The 23,613-nt window shown below is 41.6% G+C and overlaps 1 protein-coding gene across 2 annotated transcripts; it reads left to right on the top strand.

The window, feature by feature from the left end:
• The first annotated feature begins 3,314 nt into the window (after window positions 1-3,314).
• LOC6565987 (homeotic protein ocelliless) lies at window positions 3,315-23,273 on the top strand. Of its 2 annotated transcripts, none has more exons than XM_043215967.1 (4): window positions 3,315-3,722; window positions 12,323-12,709; window positions 15,365-15,519; window positions 21,913-23,273. In XM_043215967.1, the coding sequence occupies exons 2-4, from the start codon at window positions 12,538-12,540 to the stop codon at window positions 23,206-23,208; spliced, it is 1,623 nt and encodes a 540-aa protein (XP_043071902.1). In that variant the 5' UTR covers window positions 3,315-3,722; window positions 12,323-12,537; the 3' UTR covers window positions 23,209-23,273. The 2 variants fall into 2 exon arrangements, with proteins under 2 accessions (XP_043071902.1, XP_032594697.1); XM_032738806.1 differs by having other exon boundaries at window positions 12,323-12,718.
• Window positions 23,274-23,613: the final 340 nt, after the last annotated feature.

The raw sequence follows: 23,613 nt of genomic DNA, 5'->3' as shown, positions 1-23,613 counted from the left end.
TAGTTAAAGAAGCGCACAAATAAATACACAGAGCAACTTATGCAGAGGTACCTCAACGTAAAGTGATTTGTATGTATGTGTGTGCGTGTGTGTATCTATGAGTTAATTCGTGTTGGTTGCCATAAATGTTTTTGCATTTTCCTCTGTATGGGTTTTAAAAAGTGCGTTGGGTTTCATTAAATGGGACTGAAGTCTGCTTAAAAGATATTCTCTCAGCCATATTAAACTTAAACTCATTTAGTATCTTAAAGTTGAATAGCAAATAAATAACAAATTATTAACTTTTATTATGTAATTTAATATTAGTTCAACTAGCAAATTCAGACGCTAAAACTAAAAAGTCTGCAAAGATATATTTATATTTATTAGTTCAAATCGAATGTTTTTTCTCGCTTTTTTAGGGCTCACCTCGAAAGTTCGTATTTCTTTTTATCATAAATTATTCTCAACATTTTTGTGATACCCCAAATTTAAAGGGTTAGGGGGATATATCGCCGCCATGTTTGATGTACACATCAATTAGCCGGGAGCATTTTTTTCGATCCGCGCCAAATGGACAAACAACACACAAAATGAAAATAATAAATGTTTTTCAACTTTCGTTCGTGTTTCATTGCTGTGCGTGTGTGAGTAAAAATTAATGAAAAAAAAACTGTCGTCAGCTATTTCAAAGTGGCATACAAATTTGATAAGGCATTTTTTTCCTACTTGTTCTTTTTTTCCACTGCGTCAGCTATAGCAACAAAACAAACAATGCAAAATTTATACATATATATATATGTATAGATTAAAAAAAAGGAAGAACATTTTAATCGAATGTCACCGACTGCGCAATACATTGTTTCCGCATTAACTAGAATTGGGCGGTGGAAATAATGTATTGGATTGATCTTTGTCAACACTCATCAGTTGCTAATATTTTCAAATTGGCTGCGGCAAATATTTTGGATCACAAATATGCGAGCAAACAATACGAATATTCAAAGTTTGCATTATTGTCAAACATATTGCAATATGCATGCCCACTTGACCTATGGGGGGCAGAGTATAAAAACTCAGCGAACGAGGAGCCATGTCAGCCATTTTGTTGTTGTTGGGGGTAGGCTAACTATCATGTACAGTGGAGTCGGCGAACTGTATTAACTTGTGTATGAAGGTTATGATATTATGTAAAACTTAATATGCGACAAATTTGATATACTATTATATTTTATACACGAGCCTCGGCAAAGTTAAGTTAAGTTTCAGATAAATAACAACTCTTTTCTTGATGTTGCTTTTTTTTTAAAAGCTATAGCTTTTAAAAGGTTTAAGGCAATAGATTAGCTTCAATACAATCAATAATCCAATTAAGTAAATTCGCCATTAAAATTCAAATTAATTTAATTTATTGAGTTGTCTTGCTTTGTGTGATTTATCATAAATTAATAATTTAAAAATAATAAGCAAATCAACAAATGCTTATATATTCATAGTCTTGTCATAAACTGTAGAAAGTATTTGTGTATTTATACGTTTTTCCCCTTTTATTTCTGTATGTCCCAGTAAGCTCTAGTCGAGGAACACTTTGAAGTCCACTTGCCAGTAGCAGAAGTGAATGATTTTTTCAACTACAGGACGTGCCGCTATTTTCCTTGTTGTCCCTGTAAGGGGCACTGGAAGGGGGATGGGATGTGGGGGTAGGCGGTTGGTGGTGTGTACATCTCCGACTCCATTAGCATTGTTGCTGCCAGTATATAGCAATTTTGGTTGTGACGACAACGTCGGTCGCTGCTGCCGTTCCTGCTGCTGCTGCTGCTGCTGCTTTTGCTGTTATGTTGGGTGTTTGTCGTCCTGACCAGAGTCCTTTACCTCATTGCCCCGCACAGTCTGCAACATGCTCCCTCTCTCTTCTCTGCTGTTCTCTCTGCTTGTTATTTATTTCGTCGTCGTTTTTTTTTCTTTTTTATATTATTTTATTATTTATTTTCATTCCTGCTAACTAACAATTTCGGCATTGCTTTAGTAGTGGAGTTTTGCGTGTGTTTGGGCTGCTGTCATTCTCATTAAAATTTCATTGCGCGCGCAAAACACAGCAACAACAACAGCAACAACAACAACTAAGGGGAATCAAACAATTTGTGCAAAAACAACAAGAAAAAGATAAATAAAAAGCAAAGTTGGCGCTCTGCTTGGTTGTTGAACCGAGTGCGAAGAAGTGGCAGCTAGCAGCAGCAGCAGCAGCGGCAACAGCAACAGCAATAGCAACAACAACAACCACTGAAATTTTCATTGTTTTTGGGGGTGTGGTTCAGCAAAAAACACACAAACACCAACAACACATAGGTAAATACAGCTGCCAGATGCAGCGCACTCGCTCACACTTGTCCCATTGTCGCGCCGGTGTGAGCGAGTCAAAAGAGAAGCCGCTGCTAGCGTCAACAAAATATACGCTGCCAACCAGCCAGGCAATCGCTGCTGCACACCATCCAGTCATCTCGCTCTGGCGCACGCTGTGCTCGCCTCATGTTCGCTGTCAGCCATTGCTTAACCGTTGCGCTCTCGCTCTCAATTTACGAGAGTATGTCGGTGTGTGTGTGTGAGTGTGTGTGTGTGTGTGTGCGTGCGTGCGTGGAAAAAGGAAGTTGCTTGGCCTCTTGTTGTTGCTGTTGCTGCCGTTTGACGATATACGACGACGATACGACGACGACGACGACGACTACAACGACTACAACGACAACGACAACAACGACAACAACGACGACGACGACGAGAGTAGAAGCAACGGCAGAAACAACAACAAATTGGACTGGTCGAACGACTTCTGCTGCCGCAGTCGCTGCTTGCTTGTGTGCTTGCCGCTGTTGGGTTACCGCTGTTACCGCCGCTGCTGCTGCTGCTCGCATTGAAGGTGTCACGACGAAAATCAGTTCCAAAGTAACATTCGTGCCGCTCGGGTTGTGCGTTCGTCGCTCCGCTCGCTCGTTTTGTTGTTGGTCCACAGCGTTTCATCGTTTACCGTTCACCGTTATACTTCGCCGCGTTTGTTGATTGCCGTGTCACGCACACAACCATAAGCACACGCAAGCAATACACACACACACACACACACACAAGCACACACTCTCACACCCAGAAATAATAAAAACAAATTCGATATCACAACAGACGTCGCAAAAGTTATATGCAAAAATACAAAAATTCCAAAAAAAAATATATTGAATTTGAGAAAAAAAGTAGAAATAAACACACACAACAACAAACATTGGTGTATGCGCGTGTGCAACAACAACAACATCAGCATCAACAACAACTGCAACAACAGCAACAACAGCAACAACAACAACAAAAACAAACAACAACAACGAGTACAACCGCTAGCAAAAGTTCTTAAAGATACTCCGCTCCTCAACGCAAACAGTGTGCATTGTTTTTTTGGTGTCTGTCGCAAGTGTATTTGTCCTTAACCTGGCTATAACAACAACAATAACTCAACCGCCACAATAACTGAGAATCGAAAATAATATATAGTTAATACTATATGCAATCAGCCAGACAGTGCATAATCTAAACAGATGCCACCAACGCAAACAATTGGATCTATATACAAATAATATATACCACAGTCATATCCGATCTACGATCTACGATCTCCGATCTCTGTTAACGGTCCTTTCCTCGATCGTTTGGAATATCCGTTCGACGGGGCAAGTTGCGCGTTATTGGTTTTTCTTTTTTTTTTGGTGAGTGCTGTTTCCAGATGAGTTTTGCACTTGTACAAAACCATCGATTAAATAAATTTATATACGTACTACTACCACAATCTAATATCAACACATTGTATGTATTTTGCAACCAACTAACACAACGACGACGCTGCAAACACGACACGGCAAGGATTATAACTATCATCTAGATTCATGCAAGCTTATCTAGTAGCTATAAGTCAAAAGAAAAGCGAAAATAGTTTCGATTGATTTTTGGTTTTATATACGATGACACCGATCTGAGCCAGTCTTAAACATACTTATGTTTACCTATATATACCTAAGTTAATTACATCCAAAATTGGACCGTCGGCGGGGCTAGACTAAAACTAAAACAATGAAAAAGTAGTCAGATATATATATGTATATATATATATATATATATCTACATGAAAACCTGGAATATGAGTGTATTTGAATTGCAATATTTGCGAATGACCCATTTAATTTGCCGTGCTCAAAAAAACCATAATTAAATGAGTAAATAAAAAGTGTTACAATTTATTCATACACAAATCAAATGTTTAATAACAGTATGTAATTGTTGCAATTTGACAAAGTGAGCAAACTAATGTGTTAGTCAATAATAGTAATCGTGAGGCATGCATATAGGTAGACAGATATAGAGTTGATCGAAAATCGAAAAGCGATGCTTATGAAATGCATTAAGTTATTTAAATTTTTAAGTAGTGCTTTGTAGCTCAAATCTCAAATCAAGCACAGAGTTATGCATCGTCATTGTGAGGGGTATCAATATGATTATAATTTATGTTCTACATTTAATACAGCAGACTAGTTGCACTAAAAAGCAGTTGGGCCAGTTAGAAGATGGAAGAAGATAGAAGAAGAGTTTGCGATGCAGGCATACAGGAAATTCCAGATGAGTAAGCTGCATGGTGTTCGCAGCTAGATAGATTGTTCAAACTGAAAACGCAACGAATTCAAAATAGATTTTCATAATTTTAATGGGCATATTAAAGCCGCCCCTTTTGGACTGTTTGTTAATTAGGCAAAGGGCGAACAATCGATATATGGCTGTAATCAGCAACAACAAAGGCCAAAAAGTCAAAAGCCATGACTCAAGAGTCAAGAGTCAAGAGTCAAGTCAAAAGCAAAACATTAGCAGCCAACAACAACAACAGCAACAACAGCAACAAGAACAACAACAAGAACAACAATAACAACAACAACAACAACTAACTAACATACTATAAGTAGTATGCATATGCTATAATTATATGCGAGGGGCTACCTGAACCCAAAACTACTGTGCAGCATCGCCTCACAATGGAGATGAACAAAACTATGTTGAACAAAACTATGTTGAACAAAACTATGCTGAACCTAAGCGATGCTTACTTCGGTCTCCAATCCAATATCCACTCAACTAAAGCGTTGTTAACCGACGGACCCGTTCAGGTCACATTATTCACACATTTTGATAAGTTTTTTGGTTTTTTTCTTCTTTTTTTTTTTCTGGGGTATTGTTGCTGTTGCCGCCGCGCTTTATTAGCTAATTTCAAAGCGGCTTGGCTATAAATTAAAACATCGAGCGTCTTTTCTGTATATTCATACGTGCATACAAACAAACGTATATATTTTTAATATTTTTGTGTCTCGTCGCTGCTTTTTGTATTATTATTATTATTAATTTGCATAGATATGTATATGGATGTTTCTGTATGTTTTCTGTTCAAATTAATATGCAAGGCAATTTGTTTTGGCTGGCCGGCTGGTTGGTTGGCTGGTTGGCTGGCTGGCTGGCTGGCAACCGTCAGATACCGACAACCGACAGACGCTCTTACTCCACCGAGATTCATTCTCTGCCCCCAAAAAAAATATAAGAAACACTGAGGCCGAGACTAAGACTGAGCCAGAGACTGCGCTGAGCAGAGCATAAAAGGCCCCCTCCAATCGCCCACGCGAAAGCAACAAGAACAACAACAATATCAATATACCATGTACCATTCCACTAGCAATTTCAATTTCAATTTGAATCGAGGCAGGCAAGTTCATTCATTCATTCATATCCAGCATCGAGCACCGAGCACCGAGCATTGAGCACCGAGCATCCAGCATCCATATCCACAACCAAAATCCACATCCGTTACTTGGTCCGTTTCAATTCATGAATTGAATTCAAGTCAAGATCGCGTCGCGACATTTTGATAGCTTATCTGAGAGAGCCAAAGCTTCCAGGCCCAACAGAGTGCCATTGTTTAGCATAGATACATCGATGCACGCCCAATATCTGTGTGCCTACACTATTTTGATTTCTTCTTGAACAACTGAGCTGAGCTCGGCGTCGGAGACGGAGACGGAGACGGAGTCTCTATGAGAGTGAGAGACGGGGGCGGGTGCGGGTGCGGAGGCTCATACGGATTCGAGTCTTTGTCAATTTGTGACGCCTTGGCGTCGCCTCGCCTTGCCTTAAGTGAGGTTTCATTTCATTTCGATTGACTTCTTTTCTTCTTATTATTTCGTGTTTTTTTTTTTTGTGTTATTTTTTTTATTTATTTTTTTTTTTTCCAATTATTTGTATTAATTTTTATCTCTCTTCACTCTTTGCTCATTACGCGGCTGTACCCGAACTTTTTAGTTGTTTTTGCTTCTCGAATTTCGTTGACAAAGCCATTTAAATAGAAATCACTCACGGGGACCAGGCCAGGCAAGACCAGGCCAGACGAGACCAGACCAGACCAAACCTAACCGTACCATGCCGAACCGGCCAGTTATCAAGATCACATTGACAATGCGTCAAATAATAAGTTTGTTGTTATTGTTGCTGTTGTTGTTACTGTTTTTGGTCTCAGTGTCTCTTTGCCCAGTCAGGGCTCTTTACTCTATTACCGTAGCGCATTATTATTGATTTGTGCCTATGTGTGGTGTGTGTGTGTGGTGTGTGTGTGTGTGTGTGTGTGTTTGTTTGATTTATTTTTACTATGATGCAATCATTTGTACAAGCCAAGTCCGAATTGAAGGCAACATTCATTCATTTATTCACTCACACACTCTCAGACTCGTTGTCACAATATTTCAATAATTTTGCTGTTCATTTGTTGTTGTTGTTGTTTCTTTTATTGTGTTGTGGCTGCTGTTGCTATTTTTACAATATTGAATGGGCCAAACAATCATCCTTATGACTTGTAAAGTTCATCGGGCAACGGACAACGGACAACGGGGCAAGGAGCAAAGTGTGACAGGCAATTGGACCCAATTAGCCGTATATGCATGAATAATCGTTAATTGATTTGAGTTTGAAACCTGCTTAGCAGTTGCAAACATATCAAAATTGCAGTTTGCAATTTACATTTAACAGCGTGAAACAACTCATTCAGAAAATGCATAGAGTTCAGTTGCATATTTCAGATTGTGCCCGCCCGAGTTGTCTGATTGCAATCGCACTGACTTGTTTTCAAACTATAACTCTTGGCCAATTTGTCATTGGGCAATGGGTGATTAAAATGCTAACGGTGTGCTTCTATTAATTATATAGTCAAGTGCTCAATTGTCAATTTAATTTAATGTGTAATGCATATGATTAACAAAATGAGAAACTATTGCAAGCACAGAAAAATAAAAAATTTAAAAATTGAATAAATGAAAAAATGAAAAAAAAATCTAATTAAAAATAAATGGGCAAGTTGTCGCCATATCTGGCGATATTAGCCGTTGGCTGCTGGCTGTTGGCTGTTATCGGTTTAGCAAGTGGTTTCTAGGCCATGTGCACATTTTAAATGCGTCTTAAACTTGTCAAATCTTCACACTTTTTCAATTATTTGGCACGTTTGTTAATTAAACTTCAGCAACGTCAACGTCAGTATGTCACTCAGTGCAGTCAGAGAGTCGCCGGAGTCAGTAGCTGGAATTGTACACATCAACATCAACAACATCATCAGTGGCAACAGCGGCAACAGCAGCGGCAACAACAGCAGTTGCAAGGTTGCATTTTCACCAATGAAAAAATAAATATAATTTTATGCGAAAATTGCAAATTTAAATGTCAAAATGGATTTGCGTAGAAATGGCACATGGTCTAAAACTGGCTACCAGTTCCAGTCTGCCTCTCTCTCTCTCTCTCCCTCTCTCTCTCTCTGTCTCGCTCTCTCTGTCTCCGTCTGTCTGTCTTCCTTTCTCTCTGTGTGTCTCACTCTCTTTCCCGTTTCCAGTTGCTAAGTTGCCAGCATTGCAATGTGGCAGCTTGGGACGTGCCACCTCAGCCGCCTTGCATTCTTTGTTGCGTTTATTAAGTTGCATTATTTTCGACAGACAGCTTATTATGCTAGGCTAGTCTTAGTCTCAGACTACGTCCCCTTCTACGTCTCCGACTCCGACTCCGTCGTCGTCATCGTCGCCGTCGCCGTCTCCGTCTGACTACTAGTTTTAGTCACAGTCCGCTCGTTGAGCGACTTGTTGTTGTTCTTGTTGTTGCTCACTGCTGCTGCTGCTGCTGGTTGCATACATATATTCCAGTAGCTACACGCTATGTAAATGAGCCTGAGAAATATTTCTCAGGTCGGCCATAACGTTAGCGTTATTCACACTTTTTCTACACTGTGCTGCAAGCGAAACGCACAACTTACGAAAGTTGCAACATCCACTGTTGACAGCTTTTGTTCACCAAATTCACATTAGTTGAAACTTTCACACAGACAGACGCACAAATGGGTTTTTTTTGCCTGTGGCATTGCTGATATGGTAAATCGTTATGATTTCTAGTCTTGTGTTGGGCACTGTAAATACACACGCCTGGACATATCAAGCGGTTACAGAGCTTGTTAAGGCAGCTAATAGCCGCAATTGCTGCAGCACAGCAGCAACAACAGCAACAACAACAGCAACAACAACTGGACTACTTACTGCTTATGACAAGTGAGCACTTTTGACAGCTGGTTGCACTCGCTTCTCGCTATCTATCTGCGGTCATATGCACGTCTTAAAGCTTAAGTATCTCTGGTAATTTGCCGCTGGATTTGGCCGAATGTTGCACAATAAACTTGGCTGTCAGGTCTTTGGTCTTTGGTAATAGAACGGTATATATTCGCAATCGTGCTATCAACCACAACAACAACAAGTCGATTCGCATCTTATTTGGCCAGAGTTTGAACTTGGCTTTATGCGATGTGGCTCATCTTTCGCTTTCTAAACACACATTCAATGCTACAAGTCTGCTGAAGAAGTCAATCAGCAATCAGCCGTCTCCATTTGAATGCAACAACATTTGTATTTGTACAACATTTGAATGGCCAGCAAGTCATTAATCAAATAAATGCAAAATATATTAATTGATCAACTTGAAACTGTCGAAGAGTTTTTAGCATCGACAACACACGCACAAAAAATATTCCCATGGCACAAATTAACAGTAGCCACAGCTAAAAATCACCAAAATTTGGTTACACACTTTCCCAGGGTACCATCAGAAAAAAACAAACCAACAACGAAGAAAACAAAAAAACAGAGATAAAACACACAAAAAACAAAAAACAAAGTTAAAGAAGGAGAAGAAGAAGCAGCATATGAAGAAGAAGAAGCAGCAGCAGCAGTCCAAGTCTATAACACAATCTTCTTGGGCTACCGTTTCGACAGTTGTCCAGTTGTCCAGTTGTTCAGTTGTTCAGTTATCCGATCTTAAAGTGCGGGCCCATTGGTCCAATTGTCCAGTGGTCGGTCAATTGTCAGTTAGTCAATCAGTCAGTCAGTCAGTCAGTGAGTCAGTCAGTGAGTCAGTCAGTCAGTCAGTTGACGAGTCAATCAGTTGGAAGATTCGGTAGCGTTCGATTTGTTTATTTTCCTAAGGCTGTTTACTTTCAGATCGCCGCTGTCAGCCAGTAGTAGTTTGAAAATATTATTTTGACCGTAATTACGAGCAAGAGGCAGGAGGGAAAATATGTATGTATATGGCGAAGTACATTACAAGAATCATAAGCCAAACACACCAAAATAGCGACGGCATGCAGCAGGATAGGAGTCAAATTTGAAAGGTGGCAGCAACACAGACAACAAGATGGAACCAAAAAAAAGAAAACCAGAAATAAATAAGAAACCAACTCAGCAAATGCCCGGAAACTGAAAGTGAAAATGCAGAATGCCGATTGTCGAACGTCGAACGTCGAATGCCGAGTGAATTTTTTATGAAAGTGCGTGTACGTGATATATGTCGAGCCGAAATGATTTTGTGGCAGAGAGTCCCCGTTTTCAAGTCCCCGAAGCGCAATCACAAAAGCCAGCGGGGCCTTTGGCTCTTTTATTTTTTGCCATGATTTTTCATAATCAGCAGCGACGAATGACAACAAAATCACGTAGCTCTCTATTTTGTTTTCTTGTTTCTATTTTAGTGGATATTTCTTCTTTTTTTTTTGTTTTGTATGTGCCACATTTGGCAATAAACAATTGAGCCAGAAACAGATACAGACACAAATACATGTCATGCTATATATACATTTATATATAGCTCTTTCGGAGGTGTCAAGTTGGCGACGTCAGACATTGAGATTTATTATGGTTTACCTGTATAAAACACGATTTATGACAATTTCTAGCATATTTATAACTTATTAAATGTTTATTACAAAAATACACTATTTATTTGGTTAGTTAAGAACTTTGTTTTACGTACGGCTCAGATTTGAGAGCCGTATTTAGGGTCTGTTATCGCAATGGCACTGTAAGATTACCCAACTCGATAATCACGCCAACGGGTACCGCCTAGACTTAGACTTTCTTTGGGCTGTCCTGCGGTTCGAAGATGTTTGATCTGTGCTTAGCCGCTGGATTAGCTCCGACACTCACTAAGAGGACGAAATGGGATGTGCAGAGTTGAGGTAGGAACACACACACACAGAGACACACATGAGCATTAAGCATTTTGCATTGGGCATGATGAGACAATGGCTTGGGTATTAAGATTAGGCGCAGACAAAACTCAACCTTAACCTCAAACTGAATCTGGCTTAATACTCATATGCCCGGCGACCAGTTCAAAACTCTTTTGTCCAACATCATTTCTTTTTTTTCTCATTTCAAATTTTTGGTCGTTTCGTGCGAAAAAAATTAGCACTATCGAATACTTACTGTGTGGACAGGGACAGGGACAGGGACAGGGACGGGGACGGGGACGGGGACAGGCAGTAGGGAAGTGAGAGGCAGTGAAATTGCGGGATTAGCACGGACACCTCGGCGGTCTTTCATTGTTGTGAAATTGGCAAATGCAGCTAGGCTATTTGTCACATGAATATATATATATATATATATATATATAAGCATGCATGTATAGCATCTACCCGAAAAATCAATCCACACATAGCACACTAAGTAGCCTGCAATGGGAACAACAAATTTGTTTTGTTTTGTCATGTCGTTTTCATGGCTGAATGCATCCAAATGCATCCAGTGAACGCAAGCGAAATGGAAACCGGCAAAGCCAAAAACCAAAGCCGCAAATTCATCGCAACATCCACTCGAGCCAGAATCCCTCAATATACATGTATATTGGTATGCTGACATACCAAATACCGAAATCGAAACAGAAACAGAAACCGAAACCGAAACCCAAACCCAAACCCAAACACAAACCCAATAAAACGGAGTACGCTCGCCGTCTCTGTCTCCGTCTCCGTCTCCGCCCGCAGACCGCAAATTACATGCTCACGCGCACACTCAAATTAATAACACATCTGGCTCAAATTGATGTTCAGGCGCAGGCCAGCCGACTGACCAATCTGGCAACGCGGCTCAGTTCATGCCCCAGGAGTATCAGCGGGCCATTGAAACTGTTTCAAGTAGTTTCGCTTGATGACCCGCTCGGATATGGTGGTCTGAAAATAGAATAATCAACTGAGTGAATCTTTTTAAAGGTTACGAATGTATTTACATTGTGAAGCATCTCTCTGGAGATGAGTCTCGAATAGATATTTACATATATCGGTGTATAAATTATATACCTATTTCATTTATAATATGAGATACGAAGATACTAAAATATGTAGAAACTATTGCACGCATATCCTTTTTACATAATTAGATAATAACATACCAAAAAGGGATTTAAACATAATTAAAATTGTTGCCAACTTTATAGCAATTTTCTATTTTAACTTGCATGTCGAATTTGTCATATTTATTATTATAAATGAATATGTAATTCAACTACACATCAAATACAATAATTAATTAGGTAAATTAAAATACAATAATTAATTTTCAACGCAGTTTGCCACAACTTTTAACCACATTAACAGAAAATCGCAAAGTTCTTTAGAATTTGCAAGTCAGTAATTCAAAGGAACTTGCGCTTTATTATGTGTAATCATACAGAATATAATTAACTGAATGTGCATTAGAAAATAATTATTTAAGCTAGTCGTCCCCCAGTGCTTTAGAGATGAGGTATATTCAAGGGGTTTTGCTTTTTAAACAAAGTAAGCATGTAAAAAGCGAACATTTCTGCAACATGTCAGCATTGAATTTTATTATTTGAAGTTGTGTTGCCATTCGAATATTGTCACAGAACATGCACAGTTCAATTCGCTCTCTAAAATCCGTTTAAAAATAAATAAATTATTAATCCTTTGCAGATAAACGCCGAGCAACAAGTGTTAATTAAAAACAACGGAGAGGTGACTGCAGCGTCCACAGAGCCGCAGATCCAGAGGTCCACAGTGGTGCACAGAGAGGAGGACGAGCACTCAAGGGTGAGGGACAGTAAGTCAGTGTAGAGAGATTTGAATCAGGATCAGCCAAGGATATAAATAACAGCATCAACGTGGCGCTGCACTCAACGGAAGCCTTAATGGCGGCGGGCTTTCTCAAATCAGGTGATTTGGGCCCACATCCGCACAGCTATGGCGGCCCACATCCGCACCACTCGGTGCCGCATGGGCCGCTGCCGCCGGGCATGCCGATGCCATCGTTGGGTCCCTTCGGCCTGCCACACGGACTGGAGGCCGTTGGGTTCTCCCAAGGTATGTGGGGTAAATATCGCATTGCAATTTTGGTAAAAAAAAAAAAAAAAAAACGAAAAAAGAAAACAACAACAACAAATACACACACGTAAGAACTGAGCGAAAACAATGTGCTGAAAGTTGAATGTGGGGATCCAACCACAAAATCTCTCCAACTAACACTTCTCCCCTCTTTTCCCCTCTCAAATTGATAAATGATATATGGGGCGCATGAGCAGACGCCGTTTTGCCTGATAACTCAATTTGCATGCGCAGGATGACGTTTGGGGCAATATTGGGGATAAGTTACTCGGAATGGGTATTGAGTCTTGAGTATTGAGTATTGAGTATTGAGTATGGGGCATGTCGTTGTCGATGTGGATGTCGATGTGCAGCCCAGTTGTCGCACAAAATGCTTTTCAATGCCATTTCGCATCGATTGCATCATTATCAGTTGAATTGTCAAAATGAATAATGAGCTGAGGCTGAAGCTGAAGCTGAAGTCGAAGTCGAAGTCGAATCTCAGCTCTGGGAATCCATGAGTCGAGTGTTTGGGTTCCGGTTTTTTTTTCTTCATCTTTTTATTTTATTTTATTTAGTTTTTATTTTTTTTTATTTTTTGGGGTTTTTGTCTCATTTTGGTGACGCTGCAAATGACAAAAACCTGACAAAAATGCTACAAAATGCCAAAAAGCAAACCAACAAAAAATAATACAAAAAAAAAAAAACTTTTAACGCCAACAAAAGATTTGCGCAGAAAAAGAAAAAAATATATATATTAAGCAGTCAGAAAGTAGAAGAAGACAGAGAGAAAAATACACAATCGCATGTAATAAATTTTTATTTATTTCAACTTGTAATAAGCCAAGTTAAAGCAGAACCTGACGATGGATGATATACTCATGTTATATAAGGCATCAATTTTCGGCTTGTGCAACTGCCAAAAAGCAAATACAATAAGGTTTTCTCAGAGTTGAATTGATATGATATGAGCACCCATCTAGATGAATGGAAGCAAAAATATAGTTGTTTTTGGCAAAGAATATTTACAAATAAGCCAACAAAAATATGTGGGATATTTACCTAAGTAATTCAGGGACTTAAACATAAAACAAAACTTTAGAAAATCGACAGCATAAATGTAAGAATCATTAATAGCGTCAAACAAGTTAAAACAAATAAGAAAGATGTGATAAGTTGCTTTGATTGAAATTCGACATCAACTTTTAGTTGAGAGCTGTCTAAATATTGACTCATTAGCAGCTGAAACTTGGATATCATTTCAGATCAGCCTTGGTCTTTTTACTATTCAGGTATGTATATGCTGAGAGTCAGTTTTAAGCTTGAGCAAATATCAATTCCAGAAAAAACAAACTGATAAATATGAAAACAACAAAATAACCAATGGGCGCAGTTAATTTTCCAAGGTTTCGGGCACTACAAAATAACATATAAAAAATAAAAAATAACAACAACAAAAAATGCTCTTGGCTGATTTTGTTATTGTTGTTGTGCGCCGCAAAAAGCAAACTACAAATTGCAATTAATTTTGTTTTAAAGCAGCAACAACAACAACAACAACAACAACAGCAACAGCAAGAAAAACAACAACCACTGCTGTGGCGACCATTTTGAAAGCGACAAAATAAAAATGAAAATAAACTAAAAGCAACAACGAAAAGCGGCAGCTGCAAAGACAGAGACAGAGGTAGGGGCAGAGACAGAGGCAGAGGCAGAGACAGAGGCAGTGGCAGTGGTAGAGGGTGATGCAGTGGCAGTGGCAAAGGCAAAGGCAAAGGCGATACGCGAGCAAAGTGAAGTTAAATTTTTATTCAATTTATAAATTCATGAGCAAAATGACTAACTCATTAATTTTTGATAGAGCCAAAGACTTCACACGTGCGCCAGACAGAGATGGGCATACATGTGTAGCTAGCTCAAGACAGGGTGGCTGGATGGCAGCGACAGCAGGGTGAGCAGGGGGAGCAGGGGGAGGGGGGGTTCGAATTGAAAAGGCATTTTGTCATGCCCTGGCCAAAAAGGGGTGCTCTCGCTGAATATTTGGGACAGCAGCACAGCAGACACGCACCGACAAACGGCTGCCCGGCAAAAACAAACAATGCCACGGCTTAGCACACACACACACATAGACACACTCATAGTCGCTTTTATATACACATACTTGTGTGTGTGTGTGTGTATGTGAGTACATTATATATACACATTCATATAGAAGAAATTTTGGGTTTGCCGCTGCTGCTGTGCGGGGTTGGTTGGTTCAAAACACAGAACGCTTTTAGGGGTGGAATTTTTTATAGGGGTTGCTAAGAATAACGGTTTGCCTGTTGGTACAAATAAAAAGCCAAAAACACTGGGAAAAGTATGACAAGAAAAAAATACGCACACACAAGAATTCCGATTCGGCATGTTAATTAAAGTTTCCATTTGCCGACGATGCGTATGCGCAATATATGCATATATATATATACATATATACATATAAGTATATATATATAAGTATATGTATGTATATATATATATACATATAAATATTTTTAAATATATGTAGATTTGGTAGCCCCAACTTTCAGCACATTTGGTTAGGCACTCGACTATTTGCAAATGGAAGCTAATTTACGCTTTTTTCTTTTATTATTATTTAAATACATTTTACAGGAGTCAACACGAGAAAACAGCGTCGGGAGAGAACAACATTCACACGGGCCCAGCTCGATGTTTTGGAGGCGCTCTTTGGCAAGACACGTTACCCGGACATATTCATGCGCGAGGAGGTCGCATTAAAGATAAATCTGCCCGAATCCAGAGTACAGGTTAGTCATATACTTAATCAACAACCAACTTAACTTAACTTAACTAACCAAAAAAACAAAAACAAAAATTTATCATCTTATTTGAAGTCTGAACTTTGCCATCAGAATACAAAACAAAATTTGTTAACAGAGTCTTCTTAAAGTGTGAAAAGTCTGTTAATAGTTTGCAATACTAACGGAATGTTTATTTTTTTTTTTATATATATTTTTCTTAACTAATACGTATTCATTATCATAATAATAGGCAATTCAAATTATATATATATAATCAGTTTGAAGGTGTTCAACTTTTATTTCCACATATCTGACTATGGAATGATTGAGTGAATGATTTTGGAAATAATATGAAAATTAAGTTTTGTCGTTGACAAATTCACTCCTAGCTCAAAATAGAGCCATTTGCCAATATTCATCAACCAGAATTGAAATGCTCAGCGTATTAGCGTCATTCTTATGTGGAGTTAGTTGATTAAGAGTGCCATTGATTCGCAGCAGTTGCTTAAAGTTTTTTATTTTAACTATTTGAGATGAGTTTAGCATTCAGGTGTCAAACATATGACAATATATAAGTAAATTACTTGACCTGTTGACTGCTCACTTGACACCTGCTCTCAATCTCTCTTCCTGTCTCACTGTACAGAAATTGACTTCGATTCCAAATGGCTCAACGCCTTGGAAAGTGCGTTAATCTATTTCTGTGTGTAAAAACAGGCGCTAAGGAAAAGCTCCCCTCGGCAGCATGTGTGTTTACTTGATTTAAGTCGTGTTTGCATTGGGTAAAGTCTCAGTGGCAATTGTTTAATTAAGCATATGTCGAGCCAAAAGACGCCCTCGAAAATCAAAGTTGCCAAATCCATAAAACAAACAAATTACCAACAGCCAACAGATTGCTTAACTCCAAATACGTTTCTTGTGTATCTATGTGTGGGCGTGGCATATATGTATGCGTGTGGTGGGTGTGTGTGGTGTGTGTGGGTAACATATTCATGAATTTTCCACAAGAAAATCGCTACGCAAATAGAAACTGAAAATGTTCCATGCAGAGACAGACAAACAGAGTGAAATAAACGAGAACAATTGCTTGGCATATTTTTAATGTCAAATTGTGCCCCGAAAAAACGAAATGAGAAATGTTTGGTAGCAGAACGATGAGTGTCGACTTTTTTATATTTGCACAAGGCATTTGCTGCGAATCATTCGGAGGGTTGGACAAACAGGACACAGGACATTGTAACAGGAAGCAGTGGCAAGGACACACAGAGAGAGAGAGAGAGAGAGAGAGAGGGAGAGTGGCACACACCAAGCTACAATTGCGTTTATTTGAGTTTACTTTACGCATTAGCTGCGCATAATTTGCGCTAATTTTTTTTCTTTCTCCGGCGCACAAATGCGGCCAGCAGCAGCAACAACTGTGACAACTTAATTTGTGCCAAGCAGATCTGTTGGGCTAGGTGCACGGATGCAGCATCTCTGCTTGTTTACTTAGGTGCCTCCGCTCTCCCTCTCCCTCTCCCTCCCTCTCTCACTCCAATCTATCTGTCCCGCTTGGTGTGTGTTGACAGCCGAACGCATCCTAAGTAAATAATTCGCTAGCGCCGTCGGCCAAACTGCCAAATGGTCAAAAAAAAATCGACAATAGCTGGAAATTTGAGTTAAGGTTTCTCAATTTTTGGGCTGGATATTGAGAAATTATTGGACGATTGTCACCTAATGTCTAATGCAAACACAGCCGCATGTATCGATCAATTGTTGACATGTTCATTGATTTGTTTGCATTTGCCTTCGCGTGTAATTTAAGGACCTAAAGACCCAAGGACGTGCCCTGACATTACAAGCTGTCCCAATCGTTCTACCGCTGGCTCCGCTCTGCGGTCCGGCTGTGTTCTGTTCGGTTCGGTTCGGTTCTGTCTGTTCCGGTCGTTGGCCCGGCCTGTTCATTTGGGAAGCCCCTGCAGTGGCCGGGCAAGTGAAAAACGACACGTAACGTAACGGCGACTACAGCCAGGAGTACAGGCAGGACACAACAATATAACTGCAGGACACACACAACTACACACACACACAACTACAACGCCTAATGCAATGGATACTTCGCTTTAAGCACACATTCTGTGCATGTGGCCCTGGTCAGTTTGCTGTTTAGTTTGTTACACAATTGATTTTCGTAATGCACACGCTGAATGCCAGCACAGGGAAAGGCGTGCATTCGGAAAGTGCACTGACAATTGTATAGATTTTCCACAAACACAACACACACACAACACACACACAACACACACAGATATGTTGTTCGTTGCACCTTCCTTTTGTTTTACAAGTCATCCAGTTACTTTTGTTGCTGTTGCAGCTCGATTTTTATTTCTAGCATAGTTCGCACTGTGACATCAAAATGTTTAATTCATATTATTATTATTTAAATTTTCTTTTAATTGTTTACGGACTTTACTTTGAGAGATACATTTCTATCTTAATGTGCATTTTTTCATTGCACAATGTGCACTTTTTGCTCAACAGTTTGAATATACAAACAGTAAATTCAGAAAAATCAGTTCATTATTATTTTTCAACAAATGAAATTAATGATCATCTTGTGATTTTTGCTCCACTGTGACTACAAACAAAACTGTGGCGCATATTGAATTACAGTGGCAGCTAGAAAAGTGCCGTAAAAAGCCCCCCTAAAAAAAGCGAATAGTCGAAACGCATAATGTGGCAACAAGAACAGAGCCCCGAACAGCAGCAGAAATAGCCGTCGACATGAAAATCGAGTGTTGCATGCAACTGTCTGGTGGAAGCCCAAGGAAGCCAAGCAACTCAATTAGTAGGTACGCAAGGCAGGCGGCAAGGCAGGCGGCAAGGCAAGGCATGGCAAGGCGGACAAAACTAGTTGGCAAGAGTCAGTGGCAGAGGCATTGGCAGGGGCGCAGTCAGAGACGCCTCTAATTGACTCGCCCCCAAGGCTCCACCTACCACCGTCGTTTGTCTGCGCTGGCAGCAACCAGAAGCGGCCCACGTCGCGCCGACCGTCGCACATAAATAATCATTTCTCACAAATGGCAAAAAAAATTAACGACTCTGCGCCGCTTGCCCTGGCAAATATTAATTGAATGATAGGCATCTTTATGTGGTACTTCGCACAGTAGAGTTGTAGTTGTAGTCGCGCACCAGCACTGCTCTCCGTAGGGGTGGTGTACTGTACGTTTACACATTACAGTTGACTACAGTACAGTACCGTACTGGAGTACGGCGGGCCAGGCGGGGAGTAGAGGAGGTGGGCGACTGGCTGGCTGATTGCAACCAATACAAATAACGTAATAATTTTACGCAGCTTATCTGCACCAGAACAGAGCAAACATTTACGCCCTAATGTTTTCATTCGCCGCCGCTGTTGCTGCTGCTGTTGCTGTTGCTGCTGCTGCTGCGAGGGGTGCGAGAGGGCGCGTTGAGGGCTGCCATCGCAATCATAAATCACAAGCAGGAGCTTGCCTTACCCCCACACTCCTACCCTCGGCGAGCATCGCCTCCCTCTCGGCGTATGGCCTCATTGTCACCTCCGATTCAGCTGTTCGATTTTTCGCCGTCGGGGGTTGAAGTAGCAGCCGACGGAGTTTCGCGGTTGCTGTCCACAGCAGCAGCAGCAGCAGCAACAACAACAACAACAGCAATACAAAAGGCAGCCATTTTAGTTGATCCAGGCACCTAGTTGCCGCTGGAAAAGGAGTGAGAGTGAGAGTGAGACCGAGTGAGAGATAGAGTTAGGGAGAGAGAAAGAGAGGCAAAAAAATCGTTGCCCGATCCCAGGCGTAACTCGTAACTCGTAACTCTTTGCTAGGCATTTTCACATTTTCCCCCTTTCTATTCAATTTTTTTTTTTTTTTTGTCGCTAGTTGTTGTTGTTGTTCGCTCTTATAAAAGGATTTGTCTCGTTGTCACTGCCGTTGCCGCATGATAGCGCAATGCAGCGGGCACAGGATATGGCACAGGACGACTAAAAACTTTGTTATATGCTCGAGTGTGTGTGTGCTTGTGTGTGTGTGTGTGTGTGTGCGTAACGCGCACAGCTGTTTTATAAAATTAATTTTCCCATTGCGGATTAACATTTTCAGTCGCTTTTCTCTCCTCACAAGCAATACTGCCACAGAGTCCACATAATACATACTCGTATTCCTTTTTAGATCTGCATCTAAAGGTTGAACAACAACAACAAACACAACAATAACAACAACAACAACAACAAAATCAAACTGAATTGAATTATACAATGCGCATTGATTTATTTATTATGCAAAGTCGTGCATAATTTGCTTTTGTTTAATGCACAACATTTTTCCAGTTACACAACTTGATGAAGCAAGTCAAAATTGAGTTGATTTGATAAGTTTTTCAACTGTGAAATGCAACTGTAAAAACTTAAACTTGAACTAATACTTATTAAAGAAATACCACACTAAATATCATGTGAACTATATAGTTCGATATGAGAATTAGCAAAACTACGTCAATCATTCTAAAAAATTAAAATCTTCTCCTGTTTTACAGTCAAATCTCATGTATTATCCACTTGAACAAGTATCAATTGCTTCTTTCATGGCTTCCGTTGCAATATTAGATTCACTGAAATCAACATCAATGAAAATCAAGCTATTGAAACCCTCATTATTACAATTGTCAGAGAGAGAGAGAGAGAGAGAGAGAGGGAGTGGGGCGGGGGAGAGTAAATTGCTTTGATGTTAGCCAAAGTTCATTAGAGCCACAATCGAATCTTTTGGGGAATTTCAAAATGATTTTTCGCATTTTTCATCTGGTTGAAGCAATATTTTATGCTGGAGCTTGCAAAAATTCCCAGGCTTAGTACATGTTATGAAATTTGCGCAGCTCATTAAACGATTTCAAACGAGAAAACACAAAATGCAGATGAAAACGAATAAGAGAAGAAAAAAAATATATATATATATATATATAAATATATATATACGTCTTTTTTTTTCGTTCGTCAAAGTCAAAACACAAAGCAGATTTTTCAAAATGCAAAATTAAATTAGAAATTGAAATTGAGTTTTAAGCAGCGACTGCACAGCGTGCGGGAAGCGGAAAAATGACAGAGAGAGACAGAGAGAAGCACTGAGAGAGAGAGAGAGGTGGGGTGGTGGAGTGGGCGTTTTGTGTGGTGCTGACAAATAATGAAATTTGATACGCCTTGTTTAATGCTCTTTTTTCGTCAAGTGCGTAGCTGCGGCACGCCCCTTCAAGCAAAATCACCGCTCAAACCGCCTCCTCCTCCTCCTCCTCCGCCCACCCACTCTACCCCAGCGAAGACCCATGCCATGTTGCGTTACGACTGCAATGAAACGCTCGAGTGGCCACAGCCGCCGCGTGGCAAGTGTTAACTTTGGGAAATATGCCATCAAGTTCTTTAGCTTGGGGTGGTGCGGGTGCCATCAATTGTATGGGTTGTGCTGCGGGGCTGTGCGGTGGTTATGTCGGTACGGTAATAAATTCTGCTGTTTACCAAAGCACAAGCCATTAGCAAGCAACACCAACCCCAAATAACAAATCACTGAAACAACATTTCGCTTGCGTTGCGGTGTGCTGCACGAAGAGAGAGGCAGGCCGGGTGTGGTGGGGAGGTGGGTGGTTGGGGAGGTGGGTGGTTGATCCTGTAAGGGAGTTGTGGGCTGAAGTTGGGTACTGTGCACTGGGTACTGGGTACTGGGTACTCGGGGCTGTGATGCCTGCACTTAGCGGATTGTTTGCAGCCCCTTAAGCATAACAAACAAGGCTAAGTGAATTCCTTGCGCTCGAATGTGCCGCTTTATGGGCTGTTTATTGTTGTCTTCAGGCAGCAAGCAGGAGGCAGGAGGCAGGAGGCATGGGTCGCAACGGAAACGAGGGCGTACAAACATAATCGAGTCAATTTTCGGACTCTCGTCCGTCGACCGTTGGAGCTGTCGGCCGTCCTGTCGGCTGTCGGCTGTTGATGTAACTTTTCTTTTTAGCCCGGCGGCGGGAAGCGCGTGACTTTTTGCACTTGTTGTTTTGAGTTGTAAGTTGCGAGTTGTGCCCCGTCTGCAAGCAGCTCATATAATTTATTCATTGCCAGTCCACAAAACTAATTGATGTGGGAAAATTGCAGCCGTTGGCAGCCATAGGCACACACACACACACACACACACACACACACACACACAGAGAGAGACCGCAGACTCACACTTGACTAAGCAAATATACTTGTCGCCTTGCACGTGACAAACTGAATTGAGTTATCGATTTTTAGTGGCACTTCAATTGTATTATAAAATTCTTTATTGGCTCAATCCAATAACGATGTCAATTAAATGTTAGATTTGTAATTAATATTTATATGTTTGGTTTTTGTTTGTTTGTTTGTTGCAGGTGTGGTTCAAGAATCGACGGGCCAAGTGTCGCCAGCAGTTGCAGCAGCAACAGCAATCGAACAGTTTGAGCAGCTCCAAGAATAGTAGCGGTGGCAGCGGCAGCTGCAGCAACTCCGCCAATGGTGGTCGCAACAGCAACAATAACAGCAACAACAACAACAACAGCAGCAACAACAACAACAGTTCAAACAGCAGCAATAACAATAACAACAACAACAACAGCGCCAACAAATCCAGCCAGAAACAGAGCGGATCTGGCCAAAGCAGCTCGAGCAATGCGAGCGGCAATGCGAGCAGCTCAGCAGCAGCCGCTGTTAGCGCTGCGGCCGTTGCGGCGGCGCAGTCCATTAAGTCACATCACAGTTCCTTCCTCAATGCTGGCGCCAACAGTAACAACAACAATAACAACAACAACAACTCGGCGCCCAGCAGCAGCAGCGGCGGCAGTCACAACAGCGGCCCGGGCAACTCACATTCGCACATCTCCGCAGCGGCTGCGGCGGCTGCCTTGAATGTGACGGCAGCGCATCAGAACTCATCGCCGTTGCTGCCGACGCCGGCGACGTCTGTCAGTCCGGTGAGCATTGTGTGCAAGAAGGAGCATCTCGGCGGCGGCTATGGCAATGTGGGCGGCAACAATGGCGCCGGCGTTGGCATTGGCGTCGGCGGTGTGGGCGGTGGTGTTGGCGTTGGCGGCGGCGGTGGCGGTGGCGGCGGCGGCAATGGCGTCGGCGTTGGCGTCTCTGGTGATGCACTGCGTTCGCCGTATGATACGTTAAAGGATGCGGGCGGCGATATTGGGGCTGGTGCACATCATCATCACAGCATCTATGGAACGGCGGCGGGCAGCAATCCGCGCCTGCTGCAGCCGGGCGGCAATATAACGCCAATGGATAGCAGCAGCAGCATTACGACACCCTCTCCGCCAATTACGCCAATGTCGCCACAATCGGCGGCAGCAGCGGCGCATGCCGCACAGTCCGCGCAATCGGCATCGGCACACCACTCGGCGCACTCGGCATATATGTCGAATCACGACTCGTACAACTTCTGGCACAATCAGTACCAGCAGTATCCCAATAATTATGCCCAGGCGCCCAGCTACTACTCACAGATGGAGTACTTTAGCAATCAGAATCAGGTCAACTATAATATGGGCCATTCGGGTTATACGGCATCCAATTTTGGTCTGTCGCCGTCGCCATCGTTTACGGGCACCGTGTCGGCGCAGGCATTCTCGCAGAACAGTCTGGACTACATGTCGCCGCAGGATAAGTATGCGAATATGGTGTAGAATCTGCTGTTCCAGTACTGCAGCAGCTCCGGCGGCAGTGGCGGCAGCAGCGCCAGCAGCGGACGCTCGCCGCAGCCACAGCCACAGCCACAGCTACAGCTACAACAGCCGCAGTTGCAGCTGCAGTCGCCGTCGCAGCAATACCACCAGCAGCAGCAGCAGCAGGAACACCAACAACAACAACAACAACAGCAACACCAGCAACACCAGCAACACCTACAGCACCAGCAGCACCAGCAGCATCAGGAGGATCATCAGCAGGAGGATATGGCTGAGGTGCATGGACATGATCATGTCGCCTATGGCTAATTGTGATTCCTCATCACATACATATCTGTCTCCCCCTCTCTCTCACTCTCACTCTCTCTCTCTCTCTCCCTCTCTCTCTCTCCAACTGTCTTTCCC

Source organism: Drosophila grimshawi, unplaced genomic scaffold (assembly GCF_018153295.1).
Source record: "Drosophila grimshawi isolate 15287-2541.00 unplaced genomic scaffold, ASM1815329v1 contig_848, whole genome shotgun sequence".
Classification (NCBI taxonomy): domain Eukaryota; kingdom Metazoa; phylum Arthropoda; class Insecta; order Diptera; family Drosophilidae; genus Drosophila; species Drosophila grimshawi.
The sequence above is the reverse complement of the archived record's forward strand: the minus strand, read 5'-3'. Positions and strand labels throughout refer to the sequence as shown.